Source organism: Nomascus leucogenys, chromosome 14, assembly GCF_006542625.1.
Source record: "Nomascus leucogenys isolate Asia chromosome 14, Asia_NLE_v1, whole genome shotgun sequence".
Lineage (NCBI taxonomy): Eukaryota > Metazoa > Chordata > Mammalia > Primates > Hylobatidae > Nomascus > Nomascus leucogenys.
The window spans coordinates 19,913,350-19,931,266 of NC_044394.1; the positions used below are offsets into that span (position 1 = coordinate 19,913,350).

The 17,917-nt window shown below is 38.7% G+C and overlaps 2 protein-coding genes across 9 annotated transcripts in view; one reads left to right on the forward strand and one right to left on the reverse strand.

Moving 5' to 3' along the window:
- Nucleotides 1-3,796: 3,796 nt before the first annotated feature.
- Nucleotides 3,797-5,911, forward strand: LOC100591514 (putative prolyl-tRNA synthetase associated domain-containing protein 1). The gene is made up of 2 exons (XM_003262392.3): nt 3,797-3,906; nt 5,442-5,911. Exons 1-2 carry the CDS (start codon nt 3,823-3,825, stop codon nt 5,874-5,876), a joined length of 519 nt encoding a protein of 172 aa, XP_003262440.1. The 5' UTR covers nt 3,797-3,822; the 3' UTR covers nt 5,877-5,911.
- A 3,383-nt stretch (nt 5,912-9,294) lies between these two features.
- The window catches only part of CCDC88A (coiled-coil domain containing 88A), a 134,398-nt gene continuing 125,775 nt past the window's right edge, over nt 9,295-17,917 (reverse strand). For 2 of the 8 annotated variants that reach the window (XM_030826988.1, XM_030826986.1), the window contains 3 exons: nt 17,318-17,777; nt 13,111-13,210; nt 9,295-9,808 (listed from right to left, as the gene is read on the reverse strand). In XM_030826988.1, the coding sequence (XP_030682848.1) occupies nt 13,146-13,210; nt 17,318-17,777 (525 nt within the window). In that variant the 3' untranslated portion in view covers nt 9,295-9,808; nt 13,111-13,145. Of the gene's footprint in view, nt 12,598-13,110; nt 13,211-16,220; nt 17,778-17,917 lie in introns of those variants that run through there. The other 6 variants (XM_030826987.1, XM_012501229.2, XM_003262394.2 and 3 more) reach the window with 3 other exon arrangements.

Consider the following 17,917-nt stretch of genomic DNA (forward strand, 5'->3'; position numbering starts at 1 on the left):
GTTTTCCCAGGCAAGCAAGCAATGTGTTCATCCATTTTACGGTTTAATTAGAAAGAAATTGTATTCCATATAACCGGTTAACTGGTTATTACCTTTTTTTAAATTTTGAGACAGTTTTCACTTTTTCGTTCCTTCCTTCCTTCCTTCCTTCCTTCCTTCCTTCCTTCCCTCCTTCCCTCCTTCCCTCCCTCCCTTTTTCATTTCTTTTTTTCTTTCTTTCTTTCCTTTTTATTTTTTGACAGAGTCTCCATCTGTCGCCCAGGCTGGAGTGTAGTGGTGTGATCTCGGCTCACTGCAACCTCTGCCTCCTGGCTTCAAGCAATTCTCCTGCCTCAGCCTCTCGAGTAGCTGGGACTACGGGCATGCGCCACCACACCCGGCTAATTTTTGTATTTTTAATGGAGACAGGATTTCACCATGTTGGCCAGGCTGGTCTTGAACTCCTGACCTCAGGTTATTCCCCCTCCTTGGCCTCCCAAAGTGTTGGGATTGCAGGCATGAGCCACCATGCCTGGCCTGCTATTTCTTCAGAGGGTGATCTCTGCTGCTGTTCTAATTTCATTCTTAGAAGGAAACATACTGAAAAAACTGAGCCTACCACACCTTAAAAACCAAAGTAAATTTTAAATAAGGAATTGAATATTGTTAAGAAAAAGACTGAATATTCTATTGCTAGAGGTTAACTTTCTAAATTTAGATCAGAATAAAAAGGAAGAATGACATTTAGTTTTGTAAAATTGGGTAACTTTTGTACATAAAACGAACTAAAACCAACTATTTGAAGGATATATGACAAAAAGCTCATAATTTCATTATCTGAAGAGCTTGTATAGAAAGGTAAAAACCATTGATATTCATTCAGTGGCTAAATGAGCCAAGAGATGATGAACGAGCTAATTCACAAATGGGGAAATAAAATAATAAACATAGAAAAGTGTCCAGGCCCTTCATAATCAGGGAAATGCACATTAAATGAGGTACATTAAATTTGTCTATTAAATTTGCAAATTAAAAAATATATATATTCTGCAAATTTGGGCAAAAATATAGTAAAATAGATTAATTCATACATTGCTAATTATACATTATAATAATTTTTGGAAAGCAACTTCGAATGTCATGATTCACTAACAACAAGGATGTCCACCAATATGGAAATGGTTAAGAAAATTATTAGATTGGTGCAAAAGTAATTGCGGTTTTTGCCATTCAAAGTAATGGCTAATATCAGCAGGGCACGGTGACTCTGGGCACTTTGGGAGGCCGAGGTGGGTGGATCACTTGAGGTAAGGAGTTCAAGACCAGCCTGGCCAACGTGGTGAAACCCCATCTCTACTAAAAATACAAAAATTAGCCCGGCATGGTGGTGTGCACCTGTAATCCCAGCTACTCAGGAGGCTGAGGCAGGAAAATCGCTTGAATATGGGAGGCAGAGATCATGCCACTGTACTCTAGCCTGGGTGATAGAGAACTACTCTGTCTCAAAACAAAAACGAAAACAAAACATAATGGATAATATGATCCAGCAACACAATATATCTTTATTAAAGAAAGACACTGTGGCAACAGAGGAAAATGCTTATAAGTAATAAAAAGGCAGGACACAAAACTTAATGTGTAGGAAGTTTCAACTATCTGAAAAATTCATTATGTATAGCCAAAATAACAAGAATAAAGGAAACAAGACTGGAAAGATACACCAAAATGGCAATAACATTGCATGAGCACCACGAGATTCCGAGTGATCTTTCCCCACTTTCCTGTTTTCTAAATCCTATATAATGTGTACTTTGCTTTTGTTGTTGATCTGAATTTAGTAGGCCATGGGAAGTGTGGCCTGTTGATTCTGTAATCAGAGATCAAGTAATTAGATGGAGTTTTTGAAGGGAAACCATGATTTAATCATTAAAGAGGTAGGTTAAACTGAGACATTTTAAAATTGTGCTATCCAAGGCCAATTCTGGGTGAAACTGTGAGGTTGACTTTGAATTCCTCCTCTTTTGTAGCTTCCTGCAGGGCTGCAGGTAAGGACTACGACATTTTACTGTGTCTTAAGAGGCTTCCTTCTCCAGCCGTTCAGTTTGCACCCTAGAAATGACCCATTCACACTAAGGTTAAATGTCCTTAGGTATATCTATGTGTTATCTGGGATTCGAGCCTTAATCTAAATTCACTAGTGAACTCCTAAGGTGGAGTTCCAGGCCTCATTCAAGTGGGGAGTGTTTCCCAGGATAGCTGTGTTTGAAATACTTGTTCCCCAGTGCTGTAAAGAAATAGCACTTGAACATTTTTTAGTAAGGCCATTTTTACTTCCTGCCGAAAGGGTACACTCGCCAGCAGTTTTGCCAGGAGAGTACACCCAACAAAGGAGATGGGGTCATTCCTGACACGTCCTCCCTACTGCTGTGTCCGGTTTCCATTGGCTGGAACGGGACCTCACATTCTGTATTTGTCTCGATTGGCTAGCAACTTAGAACTTTTTAAAAGAAGCAAAGATAGAGGAGAACAAAGCAAGTAACTTACGGAATGCTGAGAAAGGTAAGAACACTTTTAAATAAGGAAGAGGAATACGCTATAACCTAATGCTTGCTTGGACCAGTATAAGCATGCCAGGGCAAATATTTAGGCTAAATTGTGGGAGCTAAAACATAAAGTACACTGATTTCTTTATTATGGCTAGCAGATATTTAAAAATGTTAGCAAGGGTCTTTGAATAAATTTTGCTTCTAAGAGAAGTTACTATTTATTCCTACTTAGACAGGGAGGAAAGTCTTTGAAGAGGAATAGCTACTTTACTTTTTACAGCTGAAAACACCAAGATAGCTTAAAACTACCTGGAGGTAGTCAAACTACCTTGGAAAAAGGTGAGTCATAGTTGGCACAGTCAATTATTCTTAGATCAATAATAAGAACTGTCAGAAAAGGTAAAATGTAAAATTATAATTTACAATAAAAGTTGAAAAGCCTTAGAACAATATGGATCTAGGCCCCTTCCACACTCCCTAATCTGGGAGTTACTATGTGGGTTTGATTGACTATTGATTATTTATTTATTTTTAGAGACACAGTCTCATTATGTTGCCCAGGCTGGTCTCAAACTATGGACTCTGAGCAATCCTGCCTCAGCCTCCCGAAGTGTTGGGATTGCAGACGTGAGCCACCGTGCACCGCCTGCCTATCTGCGGTTTAAGCAATAAAAGCGGCGGGAAGCGGTGGTTCAGGCCTATAACCCCAACACTTTGGGAGGCTGGAGGATCGCTTGAATCCAGGAGTTCGAGACCAGCCTGGGCAGCAACGCGAGACCCTGTCTCTACAAAAAGTACAAAAATTAGACGGGTGTGGTTGCTGGCGCGAGTAATCCCAGCTACTCGGGAGGCTGAGGCGGGAGAATCACTTGAGCCCAGGAGGCGGAGGTTGAAGTGAGCCGCGATCGCGCCACGGCACTCTAGCCTGGGTGACAGAGCGAGGCTGCGCCTCGAAAAACAAAAAAACCCAAAAAACTCCCAAACCCTCAACAGAAGATATGATGATCTGGGAAACTTTAAGTGGGATCAGGGAGGGCTGTGAGATGCAGGCGCCGCCCAGCAGCGAGGCGCCTGTTGAGAGCTCCCGCAGGCCTTCGCAAGCCGGAGCCCTCAGCGGACGATGTTCAGGGACTAGCGGGCGAGGCGCTCGGACAGGGCTGACCCGCCTTCAGCAGGCACCAGCACTACGCTGCCGGCGTCGGCCGAGATCCCTCTGGGCAGTTCCGTCTCAGGCTCCGGTCTGCGCAGCCGCGGGAAGCCGTGCCGTTTTTCCGCCCATCGCCACGACAGCGGCTGCATGGCGGGCGCGGAGTTGCGGGCGGCGCTAGAGCAGCGGCTCGGTGCCCTGGCCATCCACACTGAGGTCGTGGAGCACCCCGAGGTGAGGACTCTAGAAGCGACCCCCGAGACAGGCCCAGCGGGGTGGGCTGTGCTGCACGTCCGTCGGGCGAGGCCGCTGAGATCAAGTGTCCCAGGGTCCATGTATCGTGAGAATGTCGCTCCTGGGATATTTCCCGGGTCTCAAAATACGAAAGTCACCTTGCAGGGACAGCAGAGGACTTCCGTCTTGGGACATGAAGTTAGCAAGGAAATCTTTCCTCTTGGGAGTGACTTGCTTACATTCCGTGTTGAGAACTAGCACAACATACGGAGGACTGTGCATCTTAAATCGGTCTGGGGTGCTGGGTCAGTTTGTCCACTTTTTGTGTAGATAATATAAGCAAGTGGTTAATAGTGTGTTCAGTAGGTACGACGTATCAGGCACCATACATAGAGCAGGACACTGAGGTTCAGAGTGATATTTTTCTACTGTGGTCAGGGTTGATCACAAAGCATGCAGCATGGCAGAAACCACCACCGCCCCTAAAAGTGCTTACCAAAATTGACATGCCTGTATTTTCATAAATTGTAACATTTGTTGTGTTTTGATAGGAAGTCTTACTTGCATTTATTTATTTGAGACGGAGTCTCTCTGTGGCCCATGCTGGAGTGCAGTGGTGCGATCTCGGCTCAATGCAACCTCTGCCTCCTGGGTTCAAGCGATTCTCCTGCCTTAGCCTTCCGAATATCTGGGACTACAAGTGCCCGCCACCACGCCTGGCTAATTTTTGCATTTTTAGTAGAGACGGGATTTCGCCATGTTGGCCTGGCTGGTCTCGAACTGCTGACCTCAGGTGATTCTCCCACCTGGGCTTCCCAAAGTGTTAGGATTACAGGCATGAGCCACCGCGCCCGGCCACTTGCAAATATTTCACAGAACCAGTGTGTAACTTCAGTGGTGCAAGGACATGAAGTTTACCCAAGGCTTAACAGTTGATAATGGCTAAATATGGTGATCTTCAAACAGTAGAGAAATATAGTTAGTATTCCTCACCTTCACAAATACAACATCAAAACCGTAATCATTTTCTCTGACCTTCCTCCCTCCCATATAGTCCTATATTCTCCCCCTTCTTTATGTGTGCGTATGCCGGCTTTTCTGATGTTCTGTTAGTCTGGGTTCTTATTGCCTCCCCACTTACCTTCTTTGTGGTTACATAATTGTAGAATGGAGGTTGTCACATGGTCTAGACGTAACGGAATGCTAAGGAATAGGAGTCTAGAACTGCTGTAAACTTTCAGTAACCAAAAGCTTAAATTTAGAAAAAGCTGCTGAGGAGTGAGGTCTTGGCAAGTACATTGGAATACAAAAATGGCTGAAGAAACTGCCTGAGGTCCTGAGATGAGGAAATAAGATGGCATGGGCTTATAAGTAATTATTTGTTAATGGGGTGAAGATGGGTCTTTAACAGTGAAATTCAGGGCGAGAAGCACTCCCAAACCTTGCTGTTTTCACCCAGCAGGCAAAATAGGTATAAATGTGTGCATATGTAAACATGCATATTACTTTAAAACTTACTATGTGATATTTTATAGGTATTTACAGTTGAAGAAATGATGCCTCATATCCAACATCTGAAAGGAGCACATAGTAAGAACTTATTTCTTAAAGACAAAAAGAAAAAGAATTATTGGCTGGTGACAGTTCTTCATGATAGACAAATTAATTTAAATGAGCTTGCCAAGCAGTTAGGTGTTGGGAGTGGAAATCTGCGATTTGCTGATGAAACAGCCATGCTAGAAAAACTAAAAGTTGGTCAAGGCTGTGCTACACCCTTGGCACTTTTCTGTGATGGTGGAGATGTGAAGTTTGTTCTGGATTCTGCTTTTCTTGAAGGTGGACATGAAAAGGTATACTTTCATCCAATGACCAATGCTGCAACCATGGGATTGAGCCCTGAAGACTTTCTTACATTTGTGAAGATGACAGGACACGATCCCATAATACTAAATTTTGATAAAAACAACTAATTGGGCCAATGTTCAGAATAAATTTCTTTCTGAAAGCTGTTTTTCTTATTTGTAATTTATAAAAAGCATTGAAAGTGTAAGAATATTTGGTATCCTTAGTTTGGTGACTATCTAAACCACTTTAGGAGGAATATAGTATTTCGTCGTAAAAGAGCTTTTTTTTTTTTTTTAGACAGAGTTTTGCTCTTGTCGCCCAGGCTGGAGTGCAGTGGTGTGATCTTGGCTGCCTGCAACCTCCCCCTCCTGGGTTCAAGCGATTCTCCTGCCCCAGCCTCTGAAGTAGTTGGGATTACAGGCACACACCACCACTCCTGGCTAACTTTGTAATTTTAGTAGAGATGGGGTTTCACCATGTTAACCAGGCTGGTTTCAAACTCCTGACCTCAAGTGATCCACCTGCCTCGGCCTCCCAAAGTGCTGGGATTACAGGCGTGAACCACTGTGAGTGGCCCTATAAAAGAGCTCTTTTTAAAAAGATGTATGGAGGTACTTTTAGTCAGCTCAGAGATTCAGTTTTCCATCTCCCATGACAACTACTTATTACAGGAATGCCTCCAACAATTAAAAATACTTCAAAGATTAACCAGCTTACATCTTTAGGGTGCTTATTGTACTTGAAAAAAGCAAGTTGCAAAACAGTATGTATAAAATTATGATAGTGTACATAATACAAGGAAAAAATCAAAAGGAATATAGGAATATATTGTTGAGGCCAGGTGCAGTGGCTCCCACCTGTAATCTCTGCTTTCGGAGGCTGAGGCAGGAGGATCAGTTGAGGCCAGGAGTTCCAGACCAGGCTGGACAACAAAGTGACAGACCGCCCCCTCTACAAAAAATGGAAAAATAAACCAAGTGTGGTGGTTCACACATGTAGTCTTAGCATATTGGGAGGCTGGATCACTTGAGCCCAGGAATTCAAGGCTACAGTGAGCTATGATCACAGCACTGCACTGCAGCCTGGGTGACAGTGAGACTTTGTCTTTAAAAAAAAAAAATTGTTGATAGTGGGTATTTTTGGGAAATGGGGATTAAAGAATAAGAACTCCCTAGCAAGATAATTAAAACAAACATGGAGGCAAAGGTAATACTTTCCATTATTGGGGTTTGTTTATAAACCAGTAATTTTTTTTTCCCAGTGAAAAATAAGCTAATTAACTTTCTATGAAAGTATATCTTTACAAAATTTTAATCCAGAAAAACAGCTAGGGGTGGAATATGTTATGTCATAATCATTGTACTATTAAATTTACAGGCCAGGTACAGTGGTTCACGCCTGTAATACTAGCACTTTGGGAGGCAGAGGTGGGTGGATCACCTGAGGTCAGGAGTTTGAGATCAGCCTGGCCAACATGGCGAAACCCTGTCTCTACTTAAAATACAAAAATTAGCTGGGCATGGTGGTGTGTGCCTGTAGTCCCAGCTACTCGGGAGGCTGAGGCAGGAGAATCACTTCAACCCAGGAGGCAGAGGGTGCAGTGAGCCGAGAATGCGCCACTGCACTCCAACCTGGGTGACAGAGTGAGACTCTTTTTCTTTTTTCTTTAAAAAAAAAAGAGAAAAGTTATATTTATAGGCTGGCCTGATGGTAGTGAGTTATCTCAACTGATTGTTCAGTCAGTTACAGATGGAACTCCTTGTTCCACTCTTTCCTCCCTTTCCACTACTACACTTGACTGGTCTTAACAAAATATTACATTAAAAAATGTAGTTATGGACTGTACGTTATTAAAAAGGATTTAAGGCCAGGTGTGGTGGCTCATGCCTGTAATCCTAGCACTTTGGGAGGCCAAGGGTGGGGGCAGATTGCTTGAGCCCAGGAGACTGGTTTGGGCAACATGGTGAAACCCTGTCTCTACAAAACACATAAAAATAGCTGTGCACGATGGCATGCGCCTGTAGTCCCGGCTACTGTAGTCCCGGCTACTTGGGAGGCTGAAGTGGGAGGATTACCAGGAAGTCCAGGCTGCAGTGAGCAGTGATCCTGCCACTACACTCCCGCCAGGGTGACAGGGTGAGACCCTGTCCCCCACCCCCCAAAAAAGGATTTGTTTAGTCTTTGCTCAGAGGTTAGAAACGTGAACATGCAATTAGCCAGGCGTGGTGGCGCATCCCTGTGATCCCAGCTACTTGGGAGGCTAAGACAGGAGAACTGAAAGAAATGTGAACATACTTTCAGAAAGAAATGTGAACGTACTCGTCCAAGTTTCTTCTGTCCTCCAGGCTGTACTGAAGTTTTACTCATCCTCTTTCAGTTTTTTTTTTTTTTTTTTTTTTTTTTGAGTCAGAGTCTCGCTGTGTTGCCAGGCTGGAGTGCAATGGCACCATCTCAGCTCACTGCAACCTCCGCCTCCTGGGTTCAAGCAATTCTCCTGCCTCAGCCTCCTGAGTAGCTGGGACTACAGGCGTGCACCACCACACCCAGCTAATTTTTGTATTTTTAGTAGAGACAGGGTTTCACCATGTTGACCAGGATAGTCTCGATCTCTTGAACGCGTGATCCGCCTGCCTCGGCCTCCCAAAGTGCTGGGGTTACAGGCGTGAGCCACCATGACCAGCCTACTCATCCCCTTTCAGTTATGGCATCTGAGACAGTATAAAATTTCAGGAAAATGTGGAGTCATCTGTTATATAAGCTAGTTCAAAAACAGAAAAGTTGACATTTTTAAAACCTCACTTAAATGTAAAAGAAATCCTTCATTAGTGGAGTGAGGATCTGATGTAGGCTATTCCTCTTCTCGTGGTCATGAAAATTCTAGTATTTCTTTCTAGTACAACCAAATGGGACTGTCTTTTGTTGCTGTTTTTGTTTTTTTCTGAAATGGGATATTCTTAAAGAACCACATTTTCCTAAGTTTGATCATTCAAAAAGTAGTTTCCATCTGGTAGAAATATTGTACTTAATTTGTACCAAGTTGTGTTACTAAAAGGCAAAATAAAAGTAATGACTTAGAATTATTCTAAGGTTCCTCTTAGTTTTTACATACTTGGTATTCTATCTCTAACACAAAGTAGCCGTTTTAGGTTGCTTTGCATATGAAATGAAGGTACTAATGAATACACAGAAATTAAGTACCTTAGGTATCTGGTCTAATTGCCCTCCCCACCTTATAGGGAAAACAGGCCCAGAAAAACTGACTTGCCCAAGGATGAGGCCAGTTCCTTTGTCTCCCAAAGTCTAAGTGAAAATGAGAGATTCATTTGTGCAATCTATTAGATTACACTTAAACCTATTTTGGGACTGATAAAATTGACAGACGCTCTTTCTCTCCAAACCCCTAATACTTATCACAAAATGAAATGACAGAATCAACTAAACAAGGTCATGGGTTATGTCTGACAATAGTTCTCTAGGGAAAACGGAAAGAAATAAAATAACACTTGGCTAAAATGATATCATTTTTAAATGATTACTAACCAGTTGTTACAAAAATCACCTCTTGGTTTTATTTCTTTTTATATTAGTTTGATATGTGAATGTTAGTCCAACTTAATTTTTGAAGGAGAAACAAAATGAAAAATGTTTTTTAAAAAACAAACAGTAGTGTCTCTTATCATGAGTTAGATGCCTGTGACTGACATCAGGTATTACCAAGTAATAAACATTTTGCCATTCAACTCTAAATCCCTTATTAGCATTAGTTTTAAAGGAAATGTTACAGCTTTTATATTATTTGATTTGGTATTTAATAACAGTTATAAGTACAATGGTGGACACTGAAAAAGAAAACCCTTAATAGAAAAGAAAAAGACAATTTAAAATCAGATTTTGTTGAAGGGTGTTATAAGTGCAACTTTATCCATATGCATTCCTTTTAAGGCATTTTCATTGTCCAAATATCTCAACATGTACATCAAGGTTTATATTATAAAATGGGCTCCTTTTGTATTCATTCAAGACTTAAAGAAAAAATACATCTCAGGACAAAGTGTAGCTGAAAAGAAAAACACAAAAATTCACCACTCACAAAAAGTAACTTAAAATACAAAAGTCATTTAGTATACATTATTACTCCCCATTGTAATTCCAGATTTGGTACAGTATCTTTTTCATTTCCTGACATAAACCATTAAGACAGCACAGGCTGTAGTACTTCATTGTGAGGTGGCTACAACTCTATAATATGCACAGTGATTTTAAAATAGGCTTTTTGCATGCCTTGCATGAAAGGTGCTACATACAAACCTGTTTTGTGAACTCTTTGGTAACCACCAATTTAAAAATTTGGATGAAAGCATTTCCACATGGACAGATCTGAAGCACATTATTGGAGCTCTGAGCCAAAGCTATTACCCTGTATATTGATTCTTCAGTTTCCTTGAGGGGTTAGGTGTTGATTTATAATAGAGCCAGATAATTTAAAGCATGTCAGGCCCCGATTAGGAAAATGAAAATGGCTCTGATTAGTTTCCAGTTGGCTTTACTACTGTTTGGCAGAAGTTGTTTAGGGGAGAAGAGTGGCTTCCTACAAAGTTTGCTTCTCAAGGTATACCGGAGAAAGTAAAATATTCATGTGGTTACTATTGTCTAGTCGTTTCTTGAAATGGTATGAAAAAAGTGTGATGAATATAATTGAGATTATTCATATTTTTGTAGTCTCAATGTGTTCTCTTGGTTGTCTCTTTAATTGTCCCTTCTCAGGGTCAGCCTCCTCAGATTCAGTACTTTACACGCTGTTTTCAGCATTTTCTGCTTGAAGCACTAATGCACTTAACCCACCATGTTCTGTATTTTAGGATATTAGTGTTCTGGAGAGATCAAGCTGTGATGTCATTCGCCCTCATTGGGCTACCTCACCACTCATTAAATTTCAGCTTTTCAGTAATTGTTCTGGGATGTGTTCTAGTTGTGCAAATTAGATGCTAGCTAATATAAATCTAAGTTACCCACTAACTGTATTTAGCCATAACATAATTTCTATGTTTACTTTTATCCACCTAAAAATGAATGTACATTTTTTGACATGCAGTTGTCTCTAGACTGCTCTGATACCTATTACCAATGCGCTACTTGAATCCAGGGAGTTATGACAGAGAGAGATGTTTCAAAGTCTACGGAAAAGGTTTTAGATATTTCTGTTGTGCATTATTTGTATGTTAGTAAGAATCCTTTGTATTTACATTTACATAGCACCTTTCATCCAAGATTTTCAAAATGATTTAATGTTAACAGCATTTGGTGGTAAAACCTAAGTTATCCGTGGCATTGAAGTACGTAAGTTCAAGTTCTCTAAGTTCCATTTCCATTTAAACATGCTCTCTTTTTTATTGATGGTCTTTTGGAAATTAGACTGTGAACACAAATTGCTACTGGCCTAAGAAAGAGAGAGAGAGAGAGATAGAGAAAGAGAGAGAGAGAGAGAGACTTTTCTTATGGTTACTGGGTTAGTGATGAAACCCACAACTCATAAACCACACACTATGGAATATGGAATTATTCCAAAAAGTTCTTTAGAGCTGGTAATGAAAGCCTAAGAAGTACACTGTTAAAATTTTAAAAAGTCAGTATGTTTCTCATTTCAGACCTTGAAGATTACTCTGATATTGATGTTAAATAATGAATTTGCATTAATGAGTATCAATGCATTTTTTGATTTCATAAGAAAATAAAACTGTGATATAAAATTGGAACTACTAAAAAAACCGATGTTTCCTTAGGTTAACTAAATCTATTTTTTTGTGCTTCTTCCAAATGTTTAAAGGTAACAAATGCATACAAATATTTCAAAAGTACCAATAACAGTTATCGACTTTAATGTAATATCATAAAGGAGAAAAAAATCATTAATAAATGATAGCCTTAATTATAAATGAGTTTCTGGCAAAATGCAGATCATAGTAAGTTATTTACATTATTTTTGCCATAAGAAAACTTCTTAAGCAACAGTCAGCTCTCAAGTTAAAAAAATGCACACACATACATAACCCAATACCAAAGAAAAGAAATGAGTTAAAGCACAACAGCTTTATCTTGGGAATGCCATTTGCTGGAAAACCATCTTACTAAGAAAAGTTTCAGAAAAACACTCTTTACCGTGGGTTAACTTATGAATGCTTAGTGTTGCTTAACGGGAAATATGGAATGATTAATATCACTATAAATTTTTTATAACTCCTATTTCATTATGGATTTTTCAGATTTATCTTATAAACTGAATTTCTTTTGCATCAAAATAATTGGCTTTAAGAAAAAAAAAGTACCAACACATGCAGTCTGCTAACCAAATAAGGCTCTGACATGCCAAAACAATTTTCTCTGTATCTTGCTATAGAGTACATTCCACAAAATACTACAGCATTTAATTTAGGTTTACACAACTAAATATAAATGGCTAGATTTTGGCTAACACTTAGCAGAAGCATTAAGCAAACATGGACAAATTCATAAAACAAATGATGAAAAAAGCAGATTGTTCTTGGAGTACTTCTTTAAACACTTAACCTTAAAACACCTGGTCCTTAGCGAGAGAACGTCCTTTATTCAGTAGATCTTAACGGTACAAGGTATAGTAAGTCCTAAAACCTTTAAAAAATTTTGGCAGTTGAATCCAGTAGTGCTCCTTGATTCAAGGAATGAAGGTTTGTATTTCTTGCCTGCTCTATTCACGAAGGACTGTTAAAAGTCTCCTTAAAGATTTTTAAAAATGATTCCTATAGTTGCTAGGTGTCTTGTTACTTCAGAAATAAAGGCTTCATACTGAGAAACTGAAGGGCACTTTTCTCTCTGTATTTAGTTGGAAGGTAGAAAGAAGAAAGAAAATATAAGAAAAGCTTGAAGAGAGACACAAAATACAGAGCAGCCACTATAAGAACAGCATGCACCAGGTATTTCTAAAAGAATGAGAATGACAGACAATCAGAGATAATTTTTGAGTGGCTCATCATAGAATAGGCATTTAGTTTACTCTCATTAATTTTCAAGAAAACTGTGGGGAAGTTGTATTCCTACCACAAAAGGCTTCAAACTAAAAAAGTAATTCCTAGAACATAATTCACTAGTAAAATTAAATTTAAAGTGAGAAAAAAACTAAAAAAAAAATACTTGTTCCTTGCACTGACAGGTAAAAACCTATGGCAGCCAACTAATCTTGCTTCACTAGTAAGTAGAACAGAATGTCAATGAATTAAGCAAGCAATATTTACATCTGTTAATGCAATGTGCACTTGTTTCACACTTAATTTGGTTAGTTTGTATAAATGAGACTAATCTCATTTACATTTTAAGCAGGAAACTCACCACTTGGCCCACATGTCATGTAGTGGGTAATAGAATTAGGAGCTTTGTTGCTCCCTAGACCTGCTTTTTGAATTTCTGCTTTCTTGTACTTTGTCCACATCTGCAGGAGAAAAGCATTTCATGTTATTTAGTCAAAGATGAAATAAAATACAATTCAGAAGATAAGAAATACACTCTCACTGAGTAGGGCAAGGAGAAGGAATCTGTAACTGTCTGGGAAAATTATTAATCTCATAGGCATCTCAATACTTAAAGATTGATTTTTATATTTTAAAGCTATAAGTAATATTCCTAGGAAAGCTACAATTTTTTAAAAAACTAAAACAATTACATTTCCCCCCTTAGTGCCAGATAGCCTTACTATGTTTATTTACTAAATGGTTACCTACAGTCTTAAACATAATCTTGCATGTAGTAGCAAAACCATCTGGAATGAAATATTTGTATTATTTACTAAGAAAACCAGGGCTTGATGCATATTTTATAGGCAAATAATGTTCCTCCTTAACATTGGTTAGAGCTAAAATTGCTTTGGTCAAAGGGGATGCAGTGCATAAGAATATGTTTATAATTTCTAGAAAGCTAGGCCAGGAATACTGAAAGCTATCCAGCTTCATCATTTATAAAATTAGGGTACTGAATCTTCGAATAGTTTTACAAATAATCCTTTGGAAAACTGGAGGTGTCTTAGAGGAAATAAGTGCAACTGCTCAATTGAGTCAGAGTTGCTTCACTTTTACTTTAAATGAAATTTGTTTTTTTAAAATTTGGGGCATCTATGTAAGATTTCACTTACAGAAAGTATTTTTTTTTTTCTTAAATGTTTGGGACACATTGGTTCCATATGATTTCTTTTTTTTTTTTTTTTTTTTTTGAGACGGAGTCTCGCTCTCTCACCCAGGCTGGAGTGCAGTGGCGCGATCTCGGCTCACTGCAAGCTCCGCCTCCGGGGTTCACGCCATTCTCTTGCCTCAGCCTCCCGAGTAGCTGGGACTACAGGCGCCCACCACTGCGCCCGGCTAATTTTTTGTATTTCTAGTAGAGACGAGGTTTCACCGTGTTAACCAGGATGGTCTCGATCTCCTGACCTCGTGATCCGCCCGCCTCGGCCTCCCAAAGTGCTGGGATTACAGGCGTGAGCCACCGCGCCCGACCGGTTCCATATGATTTCTAAGGTATTTTCACCACTAAAAATTTGATTCCAAATGCTATGAAAAAACACTGATAAGAACTAGTGTTGTGGCCAGTCGCAGTGGCTCACGCCTGTAATCCCAGCACTTTGGGAAGCTGGTCAGGAGTTGGAGACTAACTTGGCCAACATGGTGAAACACCGTCTCTACTAAAATACAAAAATTTGCTGGGCGTGGTGGCATGCTCCTGTAATCCCAGCTGCTTGGGAGGCTGAGGCAGGAGAATCGCCTGAATCCAGGAGGCAGAGGTTTCAGTGAGCGGATATCATGCCACTGTACTCCAGCCTAGGCCACAGTGAGATTCCATCTCAAAAAAAAAAATTACTAGTGTTGTTTTGGGGGAATTTTAGGACTCCACAGCGGGTGATGATTTCTGAAGTCTAGGCTGTATTTTCCAACAGTCCTCAGGACACACGGACATGATACATATTTCTCTTACATGCACAGTGTATTTTTTTCTTTTGAAAACATGCTGCATATATACATATAGCTTTTTGGGTAGGAAATAGTTCTTTCCTATAAGTAAAATTTTGTAAAATAATCACATAATTTTAATATAATAGCATGTGATTTTTCAATGAATTTTGAATGAATAAATACAATATTTTAAAGTGTTATGGTCAGAATTATGATATCTAAAAAGTTGAAATAGCTGTGAAATAATCTTTGACTCAGTGTGGAAAAGAAGTAACACCAATTATAACATTTGTGTCATATATTGCCCCCATTTAATCTCAGCTATGTTTACCATTAAGTTTTATTACTGGCCTATGAAAAAACAAAAGGGAAAATATTAGCACCAAATATATTTGAAATGTTAGGACTGACCGGGAAGTAACTGACAATAAAATAGAAGGATGCAAAAAGTATATTAGGTGGTACTAAAATATGACAATCTTCTGATTGTGTTCATTTGATTACCTGTACCAGAACCATTTTTTTTTGTAATAGCTATCAGAAAAAAAGTGTGATTACCAAGGAGACAAATTTCATTAGGAAATATTCTCTACAGATTTTTTCTTTGGTCCAGTTAATAACAACTTAATACAACAACAACAAGTATAACAATTTCATCCCCACATGGTCACATTTGAAGGCATTCCTTCCAGGTGCCAAGCTGAGTCATTATCAATAATATATAGGCTAAATCCAAATGGCAAAAAACATTCCAGAGAGAACGCTAATGTGTATTTCTCTGGAAGTAAACGGATCAGGGTTATGGGGTTTTTTTTGTTTTTAGCATTCTAGGAGTTAGAGATTCAAATTTAGCTAATTTGCTTTAAAAGTGCTGTGAACACAAAAATAAAAGTTCTTTGCACTGGAGTCAAAGTTAACAAATATTTTCTTACTTTTTTTTTTAAGCTAAAGAGTGTATTTATTCTTAGTTCTAAAATTTGTTCTACTAGAAACATACTTGTTTGTTTAAATGCTTACAAGTTCTAATTTTACATTTTAGTGTGATTATTCATTTAAAAAAATTCTGTTTTAAGGACATACAAATATAATTTAATAATAGATTAATTATAGAAGTAACAATTTTTACCACTTTGTAAACTTGCTACCCTTTTTGATTAGAAGTAAAAATACAAATTTCCAACACAATGAGTATAATTTGGTTTATTTCTCTTTGACTCTATATAAAAAAGAACTGGAAAAACTATTGTATTAACTGATTTCAAGTATAGAAGCCATCTTGAAGAAAAGACAGTTACTTGAGCTCTTGTATTTATCAGATGATGAAAAGTGCAGAGAAGAAACAATAAATACAAATGTTCCTAGTCACTGTGTAAATCACATTTAAATTTGATGGGGTTTTCTAAGAATAACACTAAGTTTATAAGTATTAACAATTTTTTAAATCTGAAAAATGTTTTATAAATATGGGTATTAGTTAATATTTGTTATATAAAGTGTTGAATTATTAACTATTTCTTTAAAACAGGACAGATGGCCTAATTAAATGACAAAAGAAAACAACATCTTTTTACATTTTCCCTACTGATACTGTACATGTGCAATATAAAGTACACATTCTGGAAGAAAAAAGGAGTGAGAGTCAGAGCAAGTGAGGGGTGGGAAGAGGAGGAAGGGAGGGAGGAAATGAACACTTTTTTCCAGAAGCAACAAAGCAAGTATGATTTGGAAATGTCTTCTTAAGAGAGCATGCAACTGTTTTAACATGCTTCTGGATATCAAAGTAACAATCAGGCGACAAAAAATGTGAAGGAGGAGCATATATGGTTAAGGTTTTTAAAGGCATGCAGAAAATGGACAAAGTAATTAATATTTCATGCAGGTTTTGGTGTGGTTACACATTCACATTAATATACATGCCATCATGTACAGCTGAACACTGTGCAACAATTTTAAATAAAAAATAAAAACCTAGCCAAATGATAATTTTGTTAACAGCAACTTTTCAAATCATATTAGAGAAGCAGTGTATATCAAATAACATCAATATATTATATTGTGCAGTTTTGATCATATACAACCATATTCATACCAAACAGTTTGATTATCCTCAGAAACCAACAATGCGGCTTCTGTGTCATCAGGATAGAGGCATGCAGAAGTGACAAGATTGTTGCTATTTATAGAAAACTGTAGGTTACTATTACTAGGGTTCTGATGATCAGAAAACTGTTGATTTTCTTTCTGTGCAGGTTTATCCAAAGAGGCAGAAGCCTGGTCAGATATTCTGATGACTGGCCTAGGAGGTAACCCACTTATGTTACTAACTAATTCTGTATTCAGGGATAAGAATGGCTGAGATGAATGCGCCACAGTAAATGGTCCTATGCTATCTTTTGCCAACATTCCGAATGCATCACTAGGCATCCTAATAGTGGCAAAAGTTTGGTTTAGAAAATGTGACCTTTCTGTTCTTGAGTTTCTAGCCTGGGCATATAGAGGCTCAGGCATGTCTATAGCTAAATCATTTTGGGCACAAGAACCTATAGTATGTGTTGGGCTGTCAAGTATATGAGAGGACCACTGGTGTAAATGGTACTCACTAGATGCTGCAGTGGTGTTGCTGTCAGCAGCAGCTGGTGGTGAATCAACTGATATAGGCAGTCTACTGTCCTTGGTCAAAAAATCATGGATGCTTGTCCTTCGTGTAGTTCCTTCAGCAGTTGAGATCACGCTGCTTGCACGAGGTAAAGTGGCATAAGGGTTACTATCTTTTGATTGTCGTGACAGAGAAGATTCTTTTACTAATTTTATCTTTCCTTGAGTGCCTGGTGTAGGTTTTCCTGCAGAACTAATGAAGTAGGTATCTTCAGTTTTTCGAGGACCAGGTCTCAAAAACTCAGGCTTAGTTGTCCGTCTATCATAGAAGTCCCCTGGGGTTTTTCCACTTACTGATCTGGCCAGACCACAGCTAACTGGTTTATCTTTTCCCAAAAAGTCAGAAGAGACAGACAAACTTTTCATTACTTCATCTAAAAGATTCTCTTGACTTGAGGACTTTATCTGTTTAAAAAAAAAATTCAAAGCAGATTAGTGAATATAGTGCCATGTTTTTACTTTCCTGATTTAGCAGATTGTGCAATATAAAATTGTGGGTACCTCTTAATACTCCTTAACTTAAAAAAAAGCTCTGAAGTTCAATT

Excerpts from the sequence above, each read along its gene's own strand:
- LOC100591514 (XM_003262392.3), top strand. The coding sequence starts at position 3,823 with ATGGCGGGCGCGGAGTTGCGGGCGGCGCTAGAGCAGCGGCTCGGTGCC. Across the intron at positions 3,907-5,441 it reads AGGTCGTGGAGCACCCCGAG|GTATTTACAGTTGAAGAAAT; the intron begins GTGAGGACTCTA and ends GATATTTTATAG.